Here is a 22,786-nt window from a genome sequence, read left to right on the forward strand (position 1 = left end):
TGGGTACCACATCTCTCCGTTGATGACCAAGATGTTGTTAAATTTATGTATTTATATTTATAAGATAAATCAAGATTATATTTAAGGTATTTTTCTGCTTTTAATGTTTTGGTTCAGTCTTGGGGATATATTTTCAGTTTTTATTAGTGTTGAGTTAAAATAATTTATTTTGGCTATTAAAATAAAATTTCTGTCAGCCCCAGGACTCCTAGGCTCTTTGATTGCACATGCGTGGGAATTGGAGCAAGTCTAGCTTGCAGTCTGTTGAAAGCAGATTTTAACACCAGAAGTGTTCCTGGCAGTCATAAATCATGAGCGAGAATGCTGATTTTGGTTTGCTTTACCTTCCAGTTAACTTGGAGGACTTGCAGAGATAGCATATGGTTTTTCTGCAGTGTCTCGAGGACCCTACAGTAGGTAGACAAGTGTCAGGGGCAGATAAGAAGACAAGGCTGCTTCATAGACTATGATTTTTGTACCTGGACTGAAGTTCGGATCTTCATCTAGTGTTTGAAGTTACTACTTATTGCCAACATAGATGGTGGGGTGATGGGAATATAATCTAGCAAGGCATTAAGGATGCTTTTTTCACATCTTGTTGGTTAAAACCAAAACAAAATTCAAACTACACCAGATGTGTTGTAAGATAGCATCTAATTGAAATAAGGAGCCTCACAGTACAAATAATGAATGTTATTCTGCTTTTTATTCTCAATCTAGCCTATAATAACCAGGTGGCATTCCTCGATTCTCAAAAAACAGTATTTATTCGTCATAAATCTCGCCTCAAAATTGTACGGGAAATGAAACTGAAAGCCCAAGAAGGATTGTTAGGTAAATTTGCACCATCCACCTCAGATTTGTTATTTTCAAGAATGATGCAGTATTGATGTTGCAGAATGATGCAGAAGAAATTTCTCTTAAATTTCCTTAGATGAGGAAATGGCTGATGGCCCAGATTCTGATCTGTATTCAGAAAGAAGCAGTTTGTGGTCAGCGGGTGGAATGAGCTCCAAATATTCACACAGTAACTCCAGGATATCAGCGTAAGTTGTTAGTTAACATTCCCATAAGATTCCATTCCTGTACCAGTTTGTCCCAACCTGGATACACAACTAAAGCTGCACAAGTTGGGGTTTTGGAATTTAAAACAAATTAGTTTTGTGACAAACCTCGCATTGTCTGCAGCCTAACATACTAAGTGAAAAGAGATGTTGGGTTTCTGCAAAGTGGTGATTTATCAGAGACTTGTGATTATGACCTTGCATTTCATTGGGCATTCCAACTACTTTGCAGCCTCAAGGCTGTCAAATTAAGCAGTATTGATTCAAGGAAAAGCATTGATCGTTTTTCAAACAATAATCCCATAAACAGCAATGTAGTAATAACCAATAATCTAGTATTTGCTTGGGGATAAACGTTGGCCACTGGAGAAAACTCCCACTCCCTCCAACTAATGACAGTTGTGTATGAAGAACCTCTGAAGAATGGGACTCTTCAAGTACTGCACTGAAAGAGTTGGTCTGAATCTCAAAATGCTGTCTTGGAGGTGGGAATTGAATTTGTGACATTCTGATTAGAGGCAGGAGTCCATGATGGACACCTTGGTGTGGAAGTAAGGGGGTGAGGAAGAAGTACGAAATTACAGCAGGTGTTGAACACCTGAAATATCAACTCTCCTCTTCCCTCCACTGATGCTGCCTGACCCAGTGAATTCCTCCAGCATCTTGTTTGTTGCTGCAGATTCCAGCATCTGTGGTCTCTAATCGAAAAGTTTCCTGTATTGTAAATTCTCATTTGCAGTTGCCTTCTGTTGAAGATGTATTGTCAAGTATCTGCTTGTATTTGGAGTCTTTTTGGTGACTAAAGATACTGCACATTCGACATTCAAGACTGCAAAGTAACAATACCACATCAACCGTTTTTGTATGTCTGCATTACAAATTTAATCAAATTCTTAACCACAGCATAGTGATGACTATGAGTTGGTGAGTTTGACATAGCATTAAGTCCAATGTTTATAGATAGCTGCATTTGGTAATTTAATTGCCGCTTTTAAAGGCCTCTAAAAATGAAAAGGGTGTTTGCTTATTTAGTACACACAGACTTGAGATATGTAATACAAGCCATTTACTGTATCAGCAGCAGTTTGCAAACCTGTAAGGTGGTTTGATAATTGAGCATGATTTGAAGGCTTCTGGATGTGGTTTAGTAAACCAAAAACTTGCAATTAACTGGCACTTTTCACAAGCTCTAGATGTTCCAAGGGTTTTGGGGCCAGTGACAGTGTTGTGAAGCGTTGTCATTATTGTAGCAATAACAACAGCCAATTTGAGCACTGCTCCCACGAACAGTGGTGTGATCATAACAAGAAACATATTTTATTGAATGATGTTAGATCAATGATAAATGTGAGCACTGAGGTTCATAATCTAATCCTCCTTGGAAAAGTGTCACAGTATTATTTACATCCACTTGAGAAAGTAGATAGGTCTAGCCTAAACTCCTTTTAAAGTCAACACACCCAGTGGAATAGTGTCCACTTGACAATTTACTAAAAACTGTTGTGCTGAAGCTTCGGGATCTGACAACAGTGAAAGGTACGTAGGTATATCTGTTGGTTTTTGCCATTATTTTAAAGGCTTTATTTAAGCTTATGAATCTCTAACCCAGTACTAGCTCCACAATAATAATCTATGTCGCTGTAAAACCACTTTAAACCTGTGAATTTTGTAGGCGGAGTTCAAAAAACCGTCGTAAAGCAGAACGTAAAAAGCACAGTTTGAAGGAGGGGAGTGCTATGGAAGACATAGCACTGCTGGAAGCATTGAAAGAAATAATATCTACAGTGGACAAACTGACAGGTATTTCTGAACTCTAACTTATTTTTTGTTTAAAAAAAGTAAGACTGTAGTTTCTTCTTGTTTCTTAAAACTGACGGAGCGTTTTAATCAAAAATAATATTTATATTCTTGAAAACCAAAGACTTTTTTTAATGACACATGGGAATTAGCTGGAGTAATCCACTTGCTCCCTCGATGATAGCTGATCTGAGCACGGTGGTTTCTATTGCATAACCTCAAACCTGTTTTGCCATGTAGACATGATTATCTTTTATCCCTTTGTATGTGCATCCTTGCCTTAATGTTCAAAGACTCTTCTCCACCAACTTCCAAGGAAGAAAGTTCCAAAAAAAATTGTGTTCCCATCATCCCTGCACCTAAGAAGAACAAGGTAATGCGCCTTAATGACTACCATCCAGTAGCCCTGACATCCACGATCATGAAGTGCTTCAAAAGGCTGGTCATGGTATACATTAACTCCAGCCTCTGAGACAACCTCAACCCACTGCGATTTTCCTAACACTGAAACAGGTAGACATAATCTCCATGGCCCTACACTTATCTCTGGAGCATCTGGACAGTAAAGGCATTCGATTTTTTTTACATACTTTCTGCCTTCAGCACTATAATCCTGAGCAAGCTCATCACTGAACTCCTAAACCTGGCAGTCAACACATCCTTCTACAAATGGATCCTCGACTTCCTGACCAACAGACTGCAATCAGTAAGGATATGCTGCAACATCTCTGCTACGATTATTCCAAACACTGGTGCTCAGCCCCCTCCTCTACTCCCTGTACAGTAATGACTACTCAACCACCTGCTCATGGACTGTTTGTCCCACTCCCAACAGAGAGGAGGCTACTTACCATCCATGTCAGAACCACCAGACTCTGACAATTACTTTCCTCAAGCTGTCAGGCTGATCAACACCTCCACCCAGTAACCCACCCCTTTGTGCCTCCAACCACCGCTACTCATTTCCTGTTAGAGTCACCTTATATACAGTCACTCCTGTGTCTAGCATCATTTTATGGATATACAATCAATCTACATATGTGTATAAACTATCTTATGTATTTATATTTTTTGTAATATTTTTTATTATTGTGTTCTTTATCTTATTGTCTTATTTTATGTGTTGCATTGGGTCCAGAGTATCAATTATTTCAGTCTCCTTTGCACTAGTGTGCTGGAAATAACATTAAACAATCTAGAATCTTGAATCCTGAAACTCAACTGTGTGGCCGGATTTGCTCTAATTCCACCCGCAACTTTGCAGATGATATGACTGTAGTGGGCATATCTCAAATAACGATAAATCAGAGTACAAAAAGAAAATGGGCAGCTTAGTAACATACTGTTATGACAAGAACCTTTCCATCAATGTCAGCAAAACAACAAAAGAGCTGATCATTGACTTCAGGAAGGGGAGCAATGTATGTGTTCCTGTCTACAGTAACTGCTGAAATTGAGAGGGTTGAGGTCTCGACATTTGTAGGAGTGAACATTGCCTGTCCTAGTCCAACTAGACACAACAGCCAAGAAAGCTCAGTAATGCCTCTTCTTCCTCAGGAGACTAAAACATTTGCATGTCCCCATTGATCCTTAGCAATTTTATCAATGCACCACAGAAAGCATCCTATTTAAATGCTTCAGGGTTTGGTATGGCAACTGCAAGAAACTGCAGAGAGCTTAACACATCACAAAAACCGGCCTCCCCTCCATGCACTCTGTCTCTATTTCCTGCTGATTCAGTAAAGCAGCCAATGTAATCAAAGACCCCACATTCTTGCTTCTCCCCTCTCACATTGGGCAGTAGAAGCAGAAGCCTGAAAGCACATACCACAGGGCTCAGGGACAGCTTCTATTCCACTGTTATAAGACTATTAGTGCCTGTGACAATTAAAAAAAATCAATTCCATTTCCTCTGTTTAAAACTTCCTAGTTATAAACAGGACCTTTTGTCTAGATTCTCCCAGAAGAGGAGCCACCCTCTTCACATCTACCCTTTCAAGACATTTCAGGATCATGTAGGGTTCAGTCAACTTGAGCCTGGTTCTTCTAACCTCCAACAGAAACAAGTTAACCAGCACTGATAGCAAATACATTCAGTGCTATCATCAATCAGTTAATTAAATTGTGAAATGTTCGGGCTCCAGCACTGATCCACGTGATTTGTCAGTCAATACATTTTGCTAGCCAGCACAAGACTAAAATGCTTATGCTCTGTTTCCCGTCAGCCAGCCAATCTTCTTTTAATGCCATTATGTTACCTTCCACCGTCAGCCAGCCAATCTTCATTTAATGACATTATGTTACCATCTACCGTGAGCTTTATGTTCACAATATCCTTTGAAGAGGCACCTTATCAAGTGCCTTCTGGAAATCTTAACTACAGTATATCCGTTGAATCCCCTTTATCCACAACATACGTTCAACGAACTTTAATTAGTTAAAATGACTTCCCTTTCACAAAATCATTGTGACTTTATCTGATTAACATGAATTATCTCTTAAGTGTCCTCCTATAACATCTTTAATAATAGTAATAGTACTATATTAATTAATATTTTCACTTGGGAAACGGGAAGCTGACTTGAAGATTTGAATCTTAGCTAATTTCTAAGATTATTAACAGCAGAAAATCACTTATGAATGATCATTCATTTAAACTCCATTGTTCCTAAGTCAGTAGTGAAGATACATTTTGTTCAGGAATAATATTTAATTATTTATTCTACTGGCAGCTCCTGTTTAGAGACTGAACTTGTTTTGACTGGAATTATATTCTTTATTAGATGTTGATCATAGGGGTTTCAATATTAGCCAACATTTTCTCTATTTTAGAGTCTCAGAACAGAACAGCACAAAAACAGGCCCTTTGGCTATCTACTCTATGCCAAGTTATTATGCTGTCAAGTCCCATCGACCTGCATCCAGACCATAGCCATCCATCTCCCTTTGATTCATGTAGCTATCCAAATTTCTTTTAAATATTGAAATCAAATCCTCATCCATCACATCCGCTGGCAGCTCATTCCACACTCTCGCTAACCTCTGAGTGAGTAACCTCCCCCTAATATTCCCTTAAACATATCACCCTTCACCCTTACACACTCTCGCTAACCTCTGAGTGAGTAACCTTCCCCCTAATATTCCCTTAAACATATCACCCTTCACCCTTAGCCTAGTCCTAGTCTCGCCCAACCTCAATGGAAAAAGCCTGCTTGCATTTAACCCCTCATAATTTTGTATACCTTTATCGGATCTCCTGCATTCTCCCCACTATAACACCGGTCCTGCAGGTAGGTGACCAGAACCCACACAACGCTCCAAATTAGACCTCACCAAAACCTTCTACAACTTCGACATAACTTTCCAACTGCTGCACTCAGTGCTTTGATTTATGATGGCCAATTTGCCAAAAGCTCTCTCTATGACCCTCTCTACCTATGATGCCACTTTCAATGAATTATTGATCTGTATTCCGAGATCCTTCTGTTCTGCCATGTTCCTCATTGTCCTACCACTCACTGTGTAAAGTCCAACCTTGCTTTGTCCTCCCAAAGAACAATAACTCACACTTGTCTGCATTAAATTCCATATGCCATTTTTCAACCCATTTGCCAGCTGTTACAGATGCATCTGCAAGCTTTGGTAATCTTCCTTCTTCCTCGCGGTCCACTACTTCCCCAGGTTTGCGGTCATCCACAAATTTGCTGATCATCGGGGTGCCCTCCAGGGAAGGTAGCACTTGGATAGCTGGGACCTGAATTGCAGGAGGACTAATCTCCCGCACCCCCCCCCCCCCCCGCCAGTGCGGCACTAGCAAACCTTCCCGCAAGGATATTAGTGTCCCTCCTGTTCATGTGCAAACTGTTCCACCTGTCCAGATCCCACCTTCCCTGGAAGAGGGCCCAATGATCCAAAAATTTGAAGCCCTCCCTCATGCACCACCTCCGTAGCCACATGTTAAACTACATGATCGTCCTATTTGTGGCCTCACTAGCATGCAGTATGATTGCAATCCTGAGATCACAGCTCCAGAGGTCCTGTCCTTTAACTTAGCACCTAACTGCTTGAACTCACTTTGCAGGACCTCCTACACATATCATTTGTACCAATGTGGACTACAACCTCTGGCTGCTCACCGTCCCACTTAACAATGCTATGGACTTGATCCGAGTTGTCCCTGACTCTGGCTGCTGGGCGCAACGTACCATCTGGGAGTCTCATTCTTGTCCACATAACCTCGTGTCTGTTCCCTTAACTATTGGATCTCCAATCACTATAGCTCACTTTTTTTTCCCCTCCTTCTCTTCTGAAGCACAGAGCCCTGACCACTGTGACTTTTCTCTGCTATGTCATCCCACCAACAGTATATCTGTTGTTGAGGGAAACGGCCAGAGGAGTACCCTGCATTGGCTGCTTAACCCCTTTTCATCCCTCTTTATGGTCACCCAGTTACCCGTGTGTCTTGCACCTTAGGTGTAACTACCTCCCTGTATCACCTGTCAATCAAGCCCTCAACCTCCCAAATGATTCAGAGTTCTTACAAACCAAATTGCTCCAGCTCCAGTTCCTTAACATGGTTTGTAAGAAGTTGCAGCTGGATGCACTTCTTGCAGAGATAGTTGTCAGGGACATTGAAAGTCTCCCTCCCTTTCCATATCTCATAAGAGGAGCCTTCCACTATCATATCTAGCATTCTCACTGCTCTAACTATGTAATAAGAAAGGGAGAAAGAAAAAAAGAGTCTCAGTCCCCCACTTTAACACTCGCCCAATCCAACAATGGATTTATTATCAGTTTGGGGGTTTCTGAGGCTTTAGGACAAAGTGATTAGAATTCTCTGAAAAGGGTGGTTTGGGTTTGTAGCTTTGATCATTAGCTTTGTTGTTTCTTCTTTTGCCCATTGCGTTTAGGGAAAAAAAGAATGTCCTCCATCTCTGGTGACGTTCATGGCTTCCTTCATCATGTCAGTAGCTCCTCTCAGGTTACTGTCAGTCACGCAAGTCCCGGCTGGAAACATGGGAATACTGTCGCACACAGATGTAGAAGGATTATTCATTGCTGTTTTCATAACTGTTTGGTTCAGCCCTGAGCTGAACCCGGAACCTGAAGGACCGGTGGACCAGTCTTAGTTTGGCCTCTAGCCTTTGACCTATTTAATATGGATGACCCTCCCAAGAGCCTGACTCCAGCCAGCATAGCTCTCTGGGTCACTGAGGCACGCAAGCCTCCAAACTACAGCAAAGTTGTGGTGCTCTTGGAGGAGCTTTGTTGTTAATTTCCCTTTATTGGTTAAAGTATAAACAGTTTTCTCTCACCTGTTTCAAACTGAACTTGAATTGTTAATTTAAGAGGCAAAGTGTAAGTTTGGCTTTCTTTGACTTCTTCCATAACTTTACTGTCAATGAAATACTTTGGATGTATGTACTACTGTAATGTAGGAAACATGGTGGGCAATTTGTGCTCTCCAAGCATGCAGAGCAGTATTGAGATACAGTGTTAAAATAAACATTTGTTATTTAATGATGTTGATGATAGTTGGATGGTGGTAGGGCACTATACATTTCCATAGGCTAGCTTACTAGTATCGGGGAGGCAATTGACTTCCATGAAAAGCTAGCACCTTAGTGCAATTCCCCTCAGTTACTGCATTAGAGTGCCAGCTTTGGGCTTGTATTCAGCTTTCTGACGTGGAACTTGAAATGTAGCACCTAGTTCAAAGGCAGAAGCAAGTAATAACTGAGCTCATCCTGCTGTTTCCTGATCTTTGTATTTAACCATTTTTAAATTTAACCTTAACTTTTACAAATCTAATATTTTGAAGCTTAGCTAATTCATGTCTGAATTCCTTATTTTCAGCTTAGTTGTTGCTTATGATTTTTAAAAATTTATTTACATGAATTTTAAATCTTAAGCCTGTTTTCTGAGGTTGTTGTTTTCTGTTTTTTTTTGTCCAGGTGAAATTCACAGCTTACTGAAAGTTTTGGTCCTTTTTGGCTTTGACGATCAGGCTTCAGAGCTGCAAAAAGTTCTTGAAGGCATCCTACAACTAATGGAAAAGTCAATTGCAGACATCTGGCACTCTGATGTGAAGAAATCCACTCTCTGTCCAGTAGGTGAAGCAATAATGGTACCAATAAATAATGCAATGATGCACTTCTTACTCGTGACCAGGAATAACATCCGCAATTTACCATCTCACATAAAATATCATTTCATGTACTGGAAGTCAACAACTCTTCTTAAGCAAATAACCTGCCATAATGACTTAATTAAGATCAGGTTGTTTCCTGCATGCTTTGTAAAAGCAGTGAAGTGAACTGCACACCTTGACTACAGACTGGGAATTCATGGCGGCTACTTTCAGGCCAGCAAACATTTTCTATCGTTATTTTTAGTTAAATAAGTGTGATCACATCAGTCAATGACATTCTGTGTTTTCAGTTAATTGTATCCCCAAGCCTGATTGAGAATTATTGTTTATCCTTATGAACAATGACAGGACACAAAATTGCCTCTGGTTGATCTGTCAGTGCCACACAATTTGAATACATACATTTAAGAGTATTTCAGTTGAGCACATACTACACCTCCTGAAACCCTGGGAGAGGCAAATGTGACATTAAATCATGGAGAAATGCAGGTGCTGGAGCAATTCCTTAGGTGGAGCAACATGTGTGGAGGCAAAGCAACAGTCAACGCTTTGGGTTGACCCTGCATCTGACACAAACTTTCAACTACCTTCTTGCCTCCACAGATGCTGCATGGCCCACTGAGTTCTTCTAGCAGTTTGTTTGAAAAGCAAGGTCCATTTTGGGAGATAGTATTTGAGAATTCACCCCCTCCCCCCATGACCCCTTGTGTGATCACAATTAATCCAGGATCTTGCTTTTTGCCTGGATTGCACCAAAATGTGGGGGTAGAGCACATGCTCCCATAAATGGCAATGGTGTTGCTGAAATTAAGCAATTGAATGACATACAAGGGCTTTGGTGATCTTTCTGTGCGACATTACTGTAAGGCACATTGGTTTTGCAGTTGTCAGACACCATGCACTGCAGATTACCGGGGTATGAAATGTGGTTAGATGCAAGGATTGGTTATCTGCACCACTAAATTTCTTTGTTATCTTGAGAAAGATAGTACAAATCTTAAAAAAAATGCAAAGCCAGAGGAAGTTGTGCTACTAAAATTGAAGTAATGAATTCCTGTCACAAACATCGTTTAAGAAAAAGAGGAATCAATTCAGCCCCTTCAGGCTGTTCCAGCATTCATTTAGATGATGGGATCTATATATCAGCCTGCTGGTTCTTTAACTCTTCATATTTCAGACAAAATTCTCAATCTTGAGTTTGAAACTTTCATTTGACCCCAGCTTCATGGCTTGTTGGGGAAAAGTTCAAGATTTCCTATAGCCCTCTATGTGAAGAAGTACTTTTGTGTCACTTGAAGACTGTAGCTTGAACGTTAATCCTGGTAGTGTCCATCCATTCCACTGATATCTTCAATCAACTGAAATACCAACATTAGATCATCTCCCCGATCCAAGTTCTAATTCAATGGAATTTTTGAGTTGTAGTTTGAAATTAAATTATGGATAGTCAACAAATGTCACTAAACCAAAACCTCTCAGGATTTAGATGTCACTTGCAAGCCCAGCAGTCACTACCCATGAGAAAATGGTGATGAACTGCTACAGTCCTTCTACAGTACTGAAAACTGAAAAAGCTGCAGATGCTGGAAATCTACAGTAAAAACAGAAAATGCTGGAAATATTTAGTATCTTTTGAAAGAGAAAACAGCTTCCAGTCTGTTTTCATTTTCAGCATTTTGCTTTGCTCTCATGGTACAGTTAGGTCGGGTTTATCCAGAATTCAAATCCAGCTATGATGAAAGGAGCAACACACATCAAGGTTGCTGATGAACGCAGCAGGCCAGGCAGCATCTCTAGGAAGAGGTACAGTCGACGTTTTGGGCCGAGACTCTTCGTCAGGACTAACTGAAGGAAGAGCTAGTAAGAGATTTGGAAGTGGGAGGGGGAAGGAGAGATCCGAAATGATAGGAGAAGACAGGAGGGGGAGGGATGGAGCCAAGAGCTGAACGGTTGATTGGCAAAAGGGATATGAGAGGATCATGGGACAGGAGGCCCAGGGAGAAGGAAAAGGGGGAGGGGGGAAACCCAGAGGATGGGCAAGGGGTATAGTGAGAGGGACAGAGGGAGAAAAAGAATGTGTGTATATAAATAAATAACGGATGGGGTACGAGGGGGAGGTGGGGCCTTAGCGGAAGTTTGAGAAGTCAATCTTTATGCCATCAGGTTGGAGGCTACCCAGATGGAATATAAGGTGTTGTTTCCTCCAACCTGAGTGTGGCTTCATCTTTACAGTAGAGGAGGCCGTGGATAGAAATGTCAGAATGGGAATGGGATGTGGAATTAAAATGTGTGGCCACTGGGAGATCCTGCTGGCAGGATCTTAATTTTAATTCCACGTCCAATAATCAAGTAATTATTCCCACCTAGTGCTGGAGAATTCCCCAGTGATGATTACAGAGATTGAAAGATCTTCAGGTTTCACAGGTTAGTTGAAGGGTAGCAATCATGAGCCAAGTGAATGCCAGAATTGGGTTAAGCAGGTGAATAGGCTGCTGTGTTCCTTGCTTGTCAAAAATGAAAAGAGAAAGAAAATATATGCAAACCTGTTATTTCATTTTATTCAGATGTGGCATTTTGTATATTTCAGATAATGAAATTCCAAGTTTGAGATATTTGCCACTTGTATCAATTTTCTTCTGCTTATTTTACAAACATTTGTAGGTTCTTGGACCAGATTCTACGGTGAATAGTATTACCAGCTCCCTCCAATGGCCAAGAAGTGGAACAACAGCACACCAAGGTCAGTTGTGTAAGTGATGGTAGAGTCAAAGTGGTACCGCACAGAAACAGGCCCTTCAGGCCATCTAGTATGTGCAGATCTGTTATTCTACTTAGTCCCTGTGCCTCCTCACTCACCCTTAGTGGAAAAATGTAACTCTTCCTGTTATCAGGCTAGTGTTAAATAGGTGGCTTGCTGGGTGGTGTGGCTCATTGGGCCAGAAGGGCTTGTTCTGCACAGTATCCTGAATGAATGAATAAATAAATATTAAATAAACAAACAAATAAGTAAATAAAAGGCCAGCTTGCAGTTAGCTTATCTATACTCTTAATTTTATATACCTCCATCAAATCTACCCTCATTCTCCCATGCTTCAGGTAATAAAGTCCTATTCACCTTTCACTGTAACTCGGGTCTAAAAGTCCTGGCAGCATCCTTGTAATGGACCCCTTGTATCCTATCCCAATCCACCCCCACTAGATCTCTTCTGAGCCCATCAGAATTGGCCTCTGTCCAATTCAGAATCTCAACCCGAAGAAGCATGTGTAAGAGAATAGTTTGGATCTAGTGATCATAATTCTGTAAGTTTAAAGATAATTATGGAGAAGGAACTAATGGAATTATGATCACTAGATCCAGAGTGTTCCCTTGCACACGCTTACTTGTTAGAGCAAAGTTCAGAGTTAAAATTCCATGTACAGCTATTCAGAGATAAGTAGCATAACCTTGAAAACAGCAATGATTTTTACTTAATGTCAGGACGCCCACACTTTGAGATTGCTTTATTGTAAGAAAAAGAATGACGAATACAGGACATCTCCAACAACTCTACAATAAATTAAGTAATTTTGAAGTGTGGTAACTGTTGCTGATTTTATGCAAGTGAGCTCTACATTAAAATTCCAACTAGGTCTTTGATGGATAAGCAGTGACCAAGATAAGGGAGAAAACTCCTCGGCTGTCTTCGCCAAAGTACACCCTCTCGATCCTTCTGTGGGGGAATAGGGCTAGAGTTTTCAATCAAGCAGAAAACTCAGTAATATCTAGAATCAGTAATAATAAAGAAACCAAAGTGCGACCTAGATTTAAATTTTAGAGCATTTAGGAAGTGGTTTTATGTAGATGTCAATAGAAAATATTCTGTCTTGCAAAAGCTGAAGTGCTTATTGTTATTGAAGCACTGGGTGCTAACTACAATGAAGAAGCAGGCTGGCAGAGCTAATGAACCTGACCACATAAGAGAAATAAATGAATGCAGAGTGTTAAAATGATACAATTATTGAGAGTTAAAGGTGGCTCCTTTGCTATTGTTAATTTAGCAATGAAACAACTCCACTCTGATAAGTTCCACTAAACTATTAACATATCATCCATCAGTGTACAAAAATTACGGGAATTAATCAAAATAGGGCCACACATAGCAAGTTACCACAACTGACAGAAGTGGTTTTAAAAACTTAAAACAGCTCAATTTATTGGGGAGGACAATTGTGAACTTGTTTACAAAAAAGAATTGTTTCAGTAGTGAATTGTACAGATATGATTCATCTGTGGTAAATGGGACTTGGCTGAGAAAATCGATAAGGCTGTGTGCTGAGCCCTCTTCTGTACTCCCTTTTCACCTATGACTGCATTCCTGTACATGGTTCTAACTCCATAATCAAGTTCGCAGACGACACCATGGTGGTTGGGCTGATCAGAGGGGATGACGAGGTGGCCTACAGGGGCGAGGTCCAGCACCTGGCTGCATGGTGTGCCGACAACAACCTGGCCCTTAACACCCAGAAGACCAAAGAGATCATTGTGGAATTCAGGCATGCTAGGAGCCACTCTCACGTCCCCATCTACATCAACGAGCTGTCATGGAGCGTATCAAACTTCAAATTCCTTGGTGTCCACATTTCCGAGGATCTCACCTGGTCCTTGAACTCCTCCATCCTGATGAAAAAGGCGCAACAGCACCTTTATTTCCCGCGGAGCATGAAGAAAGCTCACCTCTGTCCCAGGATAATAATAGACTTTTACTGCTGTACCATTGAGAGCATACTCACCAACTGCATCTCAGTGTGGTATGGCAATTGTTCCGTATCGGACCACAAAGCACTCCAGCGTGTGGTGAAAACTGCCCATCGGATTATCGGCACCCAATTGCCCACCATTGAGAACATCTACCATAAATGCTGCCTGAGCAGGCAAAAAACATTATCAAGGATGCATCTCGCCCTAACCATGGACTTTTTACTCCCCTCCCATCCAGTAGGTGCTACAGGAGCCTCCACTCCTGCACCAGCAGGCACAGGAAGAGCTTCTTCCCTGGAGCTGTGACCCTGCTGAACCTCTCATCACAGCGCTAAGCAGTATTGCACCCATAGTGTACTGTCTCAGTACTTTTATATTTGTGTGCTGTAGCACTTACTTTTTATTCGCAGTTATTTTATAAATAACACTATTCTTTGCATTTCTGGTTAGATGTTAACTGCATTTCATTGGCTTTGTGTCTGTACTTGGCACAATGACAATAAAGTTGAATCTAATCTATTATCCATGCCTAACAATGCTGACAAATTGAGAATGAGCCACTTTCTAAACAACTAACATATGTGCTAGCTGCCTCCTCAAGGTGAAGAAAGTCAATTCCAGTGTATCTGGAACCACATCCAAACCTGGGCTAGAACAGATTTCCTGAGCCTTCTCCCGGAAGGAAGAGGGACGAAAAGTGTGTTGGCTGGGTGGGTCGTGTCCTTGATTATCCTGGCAGCACTGCTCCGACAGCATGCGGTGTAAAGTTGAGTTCACGGACGGAAGATTGGTTTGTGTGATGTGCTGCGCCGTGTTCACGATCTTCTGCAGCTTCTTTCGGTCTTGGACAGGGCAACTGCCATACCAGGTTGTGATGCACCCTAGAAGAATGCTTTCTACGGTGCATCTATAAAAATTAGTGAGGGTTTTAGGGTTTTATTTGGTATTGTCTGATCAAATGTATTTCATTTTTCAGATGAAGAGATCTTCGTTCCACCCAAGCTCAATAAGAACATGAAGTGGAAACTGAATATTCTATGAATCAACTCCAGTCAGCCATATCACCATCTTTGGTCTGTCTGTGTATGATGCAGTCAGCCTGAAGCAATATGAATACATAACTGGCTTGTGAAAATGATTAGCGGTGGTGGATGCACAACAGGAATATGGATGCTTTCTGCAGACACAAAGGATGACCATGACATTATGACAATCATAATCACAGTAATATTAACCATCAGTTCAAAATCTTGGTCGACTCTTGTTATATCCTTGTAAGATAAAAATCTGTATTTTATTTTCTTTTACAAATGGTTCCATCGCTATCAAAATCATTGTGGTACAAGATAAGAATGGGTGAAGAAAGCCATTTATGACAGAAGCTGGTGTGAAATCAGCACTTGGGCAGCAGGAACAGATCCCTAAGTGAGTGCAGAATCTACCAATGTTAGATGTTTGATGCTTGCTGTGATAGGAAAACCATCAGTGACAAAACCAAAAATAGCTGAGGTACCAGTGAGGTCAGCTGTGAGAGCTGAATTTAGGTGAAGACTTCTTGCAAATGGAAAAAAAGCTGTTGTATATGGTTTTATTTATAGGTGCTTTGAAATTTTTTTTAAGACTACAGCAGAAATTCAGATGTCAGTCGTTCAGTCTGTATGATAGTTGTCAATTCATATTTTATTCTGTTTATAGATAGTATGTTGCTAATTTGGTTGCAAAAGATTGAGTAAGCAAAGTACCTAAACAATAAATTGCAAAGGCATTGGTGATGGAACGTATAAACTACTGCTGCTTTAACAAATGTGGGTAAGAGGTTCATTATTTCACATCAAAATGTTCACAATTCCCCAAACACTTTCTACCATCTCAAGGCACGACAGAAGTGCGTTACAGTATTTTCCACTTGGCTGGATTGGTGCAGGTTCACCAAAACTCAAGAAGTTCAATATCATGGACATCTCTTCACTACCTTGACCTTTCATCAGTAGTGCACCATAACCACACTGTGTACCGTCTACAAAGCACACTGCAAAGCTTCAGCAAACTGAAATGTTAACTGCTGTCTCATGCTGATGCTGCATACACTGGAATATTTGCAGTATCACCATTTTATTTTATGTTCTCAGTAGTTTATCCCACCTGCTACTTCTGCCTTCATAGGTTTTATGTGCCTTTTGTTTGGGTATATATTAGGAGGCCATGCATGCTCTCAATTTATAAAACTAGAACCAGCTACCCCAAGGAAAATCCTCCAGATAATTTTCATATGTATTTAAAAAATAAGCTCCATGTATCTTTGCTGTGCAACAGAACGGTGCAAAATTTATCCATATTTATAAAGTTTAATGCCTTTTTACATGGTTATATATCAGAGCAATTATTATTTACAGATATTTAAATATATTGCATTACCAGCATATGAAATCAATATGGGCATGGTTTACTCGAGATCACATGGAGCATAATGAAACTCCAGGACAATTCAAAACCTACAAATTAACACCAAGTTTTCTCTGATGTGTTTTGCATTCTGTACGTGGAATGTATATTTACTCAATGGTGGAACAGGTAGATGAAGTTACTTCGAACTCAACGGCTGTGAAGGCGGATGGAGGCTGCAACAAATCCATCAGCTCCAATCGTCATGGCTTCCATGCCATTGGAATCAGTTGGTTGATTTGTGAAGTATCGTGTGCTTCTTGGAGTGCAACGTCAAGTACACGCACAGGTGTCATCGCTCTGTGGGCTATTTCTTCAGAACGAAGACCATCATCCTCGACCTTGAGGGATAGCCACAACGATCTATTCAAAATTTTTACTGCTTTTCTTTTTAGCACTTTATTAAAGCACAGTGATTGATTCTAACTGATATTATAGCTCAACACAAGTGGCTCATGAATGCTCTCTCCAGGTTTAATAAGTAGTGTAAAACCTCAATGAAAAGACCAAACTTGAGACTAATCTACTATTCTGGACACTAACATTTTTGATACCAGTGTGGCATGGTATCAGTTTACAAAGTATCTGCTTAACTCCAGAATTAGAGTCCTATTTATATTAATCAAATTATCTTTAAATAAATCTAAGGTGCTTTTTTATTACTCTTATATAGCAGGGTACTGTGTGAAGGTCTTCTTGATGTCAGTTCTAAATATGCCCTTTTATTAGGCATGTGAGCTTAAGTTCCCCTAAGAACGCCTGTTTCCTATTCAAACTTAATGTCCTGTGAACGCACTGCCCTCCACTCTGCACTAATCCCAACCTCACCATCAACCTGCAGACAAGGGGCTTGCTGTGTAGTCTGGCAGACTGGCCTCTACTTGCTGAGGCCAGGTGATAACACTCAGACACCTCTTACATAGCCCTTGAAAAGGACCTCACTAAGGAGCATCAGGCCATTGTCTCCTGCACCATCACCAACCTCGACTCTAAAGATCTGCCAACCACTGAGACCGACATCAAACCGGACGCAGCTCGTTTCTGCCTACTAACCAAGATCCGCAAGCCTTACTGACCTGGTAGGCCCATTGCTCCTGCCCACCAAATTCACGTGCGCTTACCTCAACTCCATTTTGCCCTCCTCGGTTCACTCCCTTCCCACCTTTATCCGTGACACTTCACATGTTCTTGATTTCTTCAACAACTTTCAGTTCCCTGGCCCTGATCGCCTCATCTCCAGTCCTTATACATCTCTCCACCATCCGGAGAGCCTTAAGCGCTCCTCTCGAGATAAAATGATAAAATCAACAGTATCCTGACACTAAACTCATCTCTCCACCCCAAACGGATCTTCCTCTAGGCACTTACAAGTGCTACACCTGCCTCTCACCACCATATGGAAAGACGTGAACGTGATTCCGGGGAATAAAGAGCAACAAATTATCTGCTAGAGTGGCCTGTATTGCAGGATTTCCTTTTCCTCCACAGGTGCTATTCCTCCCGCTAAATTCCAGCAGATTGTTTGTTGCTCCTAGATCTCTTGTGTCTTCAGTATAATAAATGCCTCTTGACCCACTGGCATCAAATGGGCCACACACATACTGAGAAATACTTTATTATGTTAAGACATAATAAAAGAAGTAGCGTTGAGATTCGGTGGAAACAGTGATAAATTAAATGAGACAATGTGCTTGGATATCAGCCAAGCATTAAATTGCAGTAAAGTTTTCAGCAGATAGGTTTAGAAACACTTGCGGTAAATGACGGATGGGCCCCTCTCTTCATATTCCCTCTTGCGCACCCAGAGTTGCTGGAAACTCTTGAGGGAAGACATGATGGATCCTCCAAGCCAGACCGAGTGCTTCCTGTCGGGGATGCAGTGCACGGTGGGGTTCATGCCTTTCTCCATTTTGATTATCTCCTTCTGCAGGCGGTCGGCGAAGCCCTCGAACATTGTGGAGCCGCCGCACAGGAAAATGTTGCTGTACATGTCGCACTGGAGTTTGCTGTCGCACAGTTCTAGGCTGTGCATGGCCAGGGAGTGAATGCCGGGCTCCTTGGAGCCCATCAGGGAAGGGTTGAAGAGTGCCTCGGGGCAGCGGGTTCTCTCCTTGCCGACGGTGATAACGTGGCCGTCTGGGAGTTCGTACTCCAATACTTTCTCGTTGGCTTCCTGGTTTAACTCCTCGAAGTTGACGGCAGTGTAGCAGCATCTCTTTTTGATATCCTCCACGATGTGCAATCCCTTCTCGGTGAACCTGCTGCCCGCCTCGTTAAGCAGTCTGAGCAGGTAGTCGTTAAGGTCAGCGCCGCCGTAGTCGGCCCTACCCGTTTCATACGGCATGTTGTAGCCTTCGTAGACGGGCACCGCATGGGTGACGCCGTGGCCGCACTCCACCACCAGGCCGGTGGTGCGGCCGTAGGAGTACAGGGAGAGGATTGACTGGTAGGCAATGTGCATAGCCGGGATGCCGAAGTTCTCGAAGAGGATCTCGGCCATCTTCTCCCTATTGGTGACGGGGCTGAGGGGAGTGTCGGCCACCATTACGGCGTGATCCTCGGGAGGGATCTTCATAGCCTTGTAGAAGATGTACGCCCAGATGGCCTCCACCCCGTCCCAGTCCACCACGATACCGCGGCTCACGGGATTGACCACCCTCAGCTTGGGCATCGACTTGGTCAACTCTCCGCCGACAAAGTTCTCCTGGCGGTTATCGCCCGTCTTTGCGCTCATCTGCACCGGTCTGCCCACCACCGAGGATAGCACCACCGAGGGCCGGGACTGCCCGGTGTAGCCCGCCTTACAATAGCCCGTGCCCAGGTCAATCATCACCGATCTGATCTCCTTCAGCACCCTCCCAGGCTTCACTGCCGTCGACTTGACGTTCTTGGACAGGCTGAAGGTCAATTTCTGGGCTCCCGATGGTGACGGCGGTGTGCCCGTCTTCGTGGGCGTGCGCACTGCTGGATTGGTCACCATCCTCTACCGAAACCCCACTCTTATATCTCAATGTACTGCAGTCTCCAAAGGGCGAGACACTAAATGTGTTTCCCCCGGGTTCACCTTAGTCCTGTTGTAGGGTTTAGCCGGTATCTCCAAGGAGACGGGCCACATGCCATTGCCGGGTCATCTTATCCACAACCTGCTCTTTCAGTGACGACTCAATGTCCGATGACGTCCGTGATCCCCCTCACTACAAATCTGTCCTCCTCAAACCTCTGCTCATGTACAAATTTGTGCCAGATTGAAAAGTGGGGTGAAGTTAATGGAAGAAACAACTGGAAGCGTGTATTTCTGTCTGGTTCCTATCCTTGGACCCCTTCCTTTTACCTTCAGCTTCTTTTTGTAAAATACTCCCTTTTCACGACTACTACTTGCACTAGAAAGAGTGAATTATCTAACCACTTTAATATTTCATATGTAATGTGGAAGGGGGAAAGTCAATGTTGAAGTTATAAATTATATAGTAGTGTTGGACCTACTTTGCATGGCATCGGTTGTTAAGAAGTGTAAGGCTCTATAGCCATCCTCATTGGAGATGGCAACGCTCTGTGCAAGGTTAAGCCACCTGCAGGTCAAGTTTATTCTCATTTAAAACTTACTTGTAGCAACATCACAGGTACATAGGTAGAGACATCACACAATATAAATTGTACAAATCAGTGCAGAGAGTTGGAGAGAGAAAAAAATAGACTACGAAACAAGACCTTAGTCCAAAAAAAACAGTCCGAGGCATGTCCATTGCAGTGAAAGAAGAGGTTCCAGTGCTAAGGCAGGCTTGAGACTATGCAATTCAATCTGAGAACCTGATAGTTGTGGGAAGTAGGTGTTCTGGAAATCACTGGTGTAGAAAGAGAACATTGCAGCTCTGCACTACACCTTGAGCTGGGGGTTTTATTCACCAAGCTGCTGACAGGACAACCAGCTCGGCTTCATCCATGGAGAGAAGTTATCAATTGAGGGGAAAGGCCTTTTATCAGATCTGAGACAACTTAAAAATGAAACAAGCTCTAAGAGAGGAGGGGAAGGTTCTTGGATAGGATGGAAGAATGCAAAGATTAAATAATAAAATGGAAATAGAACAGTTTTGAACCGAGTAAAAAGCCAAAAGATGAGACTAGGGAACTGAAATGGGAATGATAGAATCATTAAATGAAATTGTTTAATTGTTGGGTGCAAAGACTATAAGAAGCATAGTCAGAAAACGAGGTGCTGTTTATAAGTTAGTATAATATAGAAAAAGGACAAGGAGAGTGAATTCAGAGAGGAACAGAAAATTAAAATAACATGCTGCTGTAGGTTTTTCCACAAGGCAGCCACTCATTCTGTTGTTGTTCGCCAGCATTCTTCCCCAGCCCTTGCAGAGGGTCTGTAATTTGAGCTGAGAATTTAGTGCACTAAATTGAAAGCAGAAATGCTGCTGAATCTGGAAAGAACCCTGTACCCTATTTGAAAGTTGAGAATGGAGGAGGTACAAGGGCAGTGGTATAGGAAGATATTGTGAAAAGTGGTGAGGTTTTCAATGACTGAATTATGAATTAGAGTGGCAGAGGGAATAGTCCATTTGGAAGGGAAAGACTGCAGTGAGAAACAGTAAATGGTGATCAGTTGAATATGAAAACTACTATGGATTGAAGGTGAAGGTCTCCTTACTGTGGTTCTAGGAGCGAGGTCATAGGAGAAGTGCAGCAAATGGAATGGAAACATTTGAGGTTGCTAATGCCAGAAATTCATGATCATCCTGGCAAAACCCCTGCATTTCTACAAATTTTATGATTAAATGTTGTCTTTTCACCTTTACAATTGTTATGCTGATTAATTCCTACCCCAAGATTTCCTTCTTGCTACCTCTAATTCAATTAGAACAAACCTTTGATCAAGATTTTGGTGACATATGTCTCCTTGCATCAAATTTTGTTTGAGGATTGTACCTGTGAAGCAACCTGAGGCATTTTGCTCTGTTAAAAGTCCTATGTATACAAGTTCTTATTAATAGATCCTGGAGAATGTTATAATGGAGTCAACTAGCCATGAAATGGGATTAGCCACCTCCTGTGTTTCTCATATATAGGCAGCCTGCAATTCTGTTTATTGTTTAAATGAGTAAAATGTATTTTCCACATTGGGAATTTTCTAAAGGTCTGTTTGATTCCTGCTTTGTGTTGAGTCTGTCGAGACTCTTCGACTTCATGTCCTAATGAGTCACAGGAAAGTTATCCATTTCTGCAACAGAGGGTTTTGGCTAGGGTTGGCTGGATTTATCACAAAATACTTTGTTTGCTGGGGAAATGGGATCAGATGATGGTGGAAGAAACTTAATGAACTGAGTAATTTCTATCTGTGGCAAATAATTTTGAAAATATTACACAACTTTTGGTATTTGTGTACATCAAGGTCCCATATTCAGCATGTGATTTTTTGTAAGTCATGTTGAAATATTGACCAGGAAACAGGAGAGAATTTCCCAGTTCCTTCTTTGGAATATTTCTTTGAGATTTTCAAAGAGCCCTGGATCTGAAAGCAGCACCTTCGACACTAAGATCTGCCTAGATATAAAACCATTACCTCATTCAACATGGCCAATCTGCATACACCTCAGGCACACTACTAGTTTATTCCAGACCTGGTGCGCTCCAATTATTACATTAAATAATTAAAGATAATAAGCTTAACCTTATTAGTAGAATGAAGATAATCATCCTGATCTGGATAAAACACTGAGTTATGTCAATGTGGCATGTTCCAACTCGACTCCAGCTTTAGAGTGTATGCTCAGGTCAGTTTTAGCCAACATTTTAATGATCTGTTATATGTGGCTTGTACTGTATGTGACTATTGGTACTATGTTTTGCACCTTCCCCAAGTAGCGTTCTTTCGTTTGACTGTTTTCATGATACTCGTGTGGTTGAATGACAATCAAGCTTGAACATGAATGCTCAGTCATGTCCTGTTGAGCTTAGGTTAGGCCCAAAGGTGCAGCATGAAGAAGTGAAGGGGCTGCTGCTCTTTGTGCCTCATGCAGCTCCTTGGTACAGATATCCAATTAGTTCCTTTCTCTTGCTCATTTCCATAAAATGATTTGCTCTATATTCATCCAGTGGAACGTTACTATTGAACCTTGTATTTCTTACTTGTATTAAAAAATCATTCGTGTCCACTGTGGAGTCTTGACCTGAAACGTAAACATCCTTTCGCCTCCTCACTGGCCGAGAGGCCTGAGCTCCCCTAGCAGTTTGTTGTTTGATCTAGATTCCAACATTTGCAGTCTCTTGTGTGTCCCTAGCCCATCTTTGTAGCTATGCTCTGAGGGTGGTAGAGGGTAAGGTGGTTCACCGACCCCACTCGCCAATGTCTTTTCGGAGAAGATCCGGTTCAGTGACTCGCAGTCGCCAGATAGGTTTTGGATGGGCTTCAGTTTAGTGATCCACCACGGTCAGCCGGTTTCTCCACCAGAGATGGAGCCTACTCCCACCCATGTCTTTACTGCCCGACATCATTATACTTGTTACCATAATTCTCAAGGTGGCAATTGGTTGCCTGATGGTGTTGTGCTGACTGGAAGTTGATTCATGTTACGATAAGTGAGATGTGTT

The 22,786-nt window shown here is 41.8% G+C and overlaps 2 protein-coding genes across 7 annotated transcripts in view; one reads left to right on the top strand and one right to left on the bottom strand.

Annotated features, from left to right (window-relative positions):
* elp1 (elongator acetyltransferase complex subunit 1) overlaps positions 1–16,115 on the top strand; it is a 97,240-nt gene extending 81,125 nt beyond the window's left edge. For 3 of the 6 annotated variants that reach the window (XM_072258123.1, XM_072258125.1, XM_072258126.1), the window contains 6 exons: positions 721–834; positions 935–1,046; positions 2,737–2,864; positions 8,816–8,970; positions 11,674–11,752; positions 14,727–16,114. In XM_072258123.1, coding sequence (XP_072114224.1) covers positions 721–834; positions 935–1,046; positions 2,737–2,864; positions 8,816–8,970; positions 11,674–11,752; positions 14,727–14,791 — 653 coding nt within the window. In that variant the 3' untranslated portion in view covers positions 14,792–16,114. Of the gene's footprint in view, positions 1–720; positions 835–934; positions 1,047–2,736; positions 2,865–8,815; positions 8,971–11,673; positions 11,753–14,726 lie in introns of those variants that run through there. The other 3 variants (XM_072258122.1, XM_072258124.1, XM_072258127.1) reach the window with 2 other exon arrangements.
* Positions 16,116–17,933: 1,818 nt separating this feature from the next.
* Positions 17,934–19,222, bottom strand: LOC140197734 (actin-like protein 7B). The gene has a single exon (XM_072258128.1). It carries the CDS (start codon positions 19,170–19,172, stop codon positions 17,934–17,936), a length of 1,239 nt encoding a protein of 412 aa, XP_072114229.1. The 5' UTR covers positions 19,173–19,222.
* Between the last annotated feature and the right edge of the window lie 3,564 nt (positions 19,223–22,786).

The sequence above is a fragment of the Mobula birostris genome, chromosome 5, assembly GCF_030028105.1.
Source record: "Mobula birostris isolate sMobBir1 chromosome 5, sMobBir1.hap1, whole genome shotgun sequence".
In the NCBI taxonomy this organism is placed as follows: Eukaryota; Metazoa; Chordata; class Chondrichthyes; order Myliobatiformes; family Myliobatidae; genus Mobula; species Mobula birostris.

Bases quoted from the DNA above. Each gene is read 5' to 3' on its own strand.
- LOC140197734 (XM_072258128.1), bottom strand. From the start codon at position 19,172: ATGGTGACCAATCCAGCAGTGCGCACGCCCACGAAGACGGGCACACCG.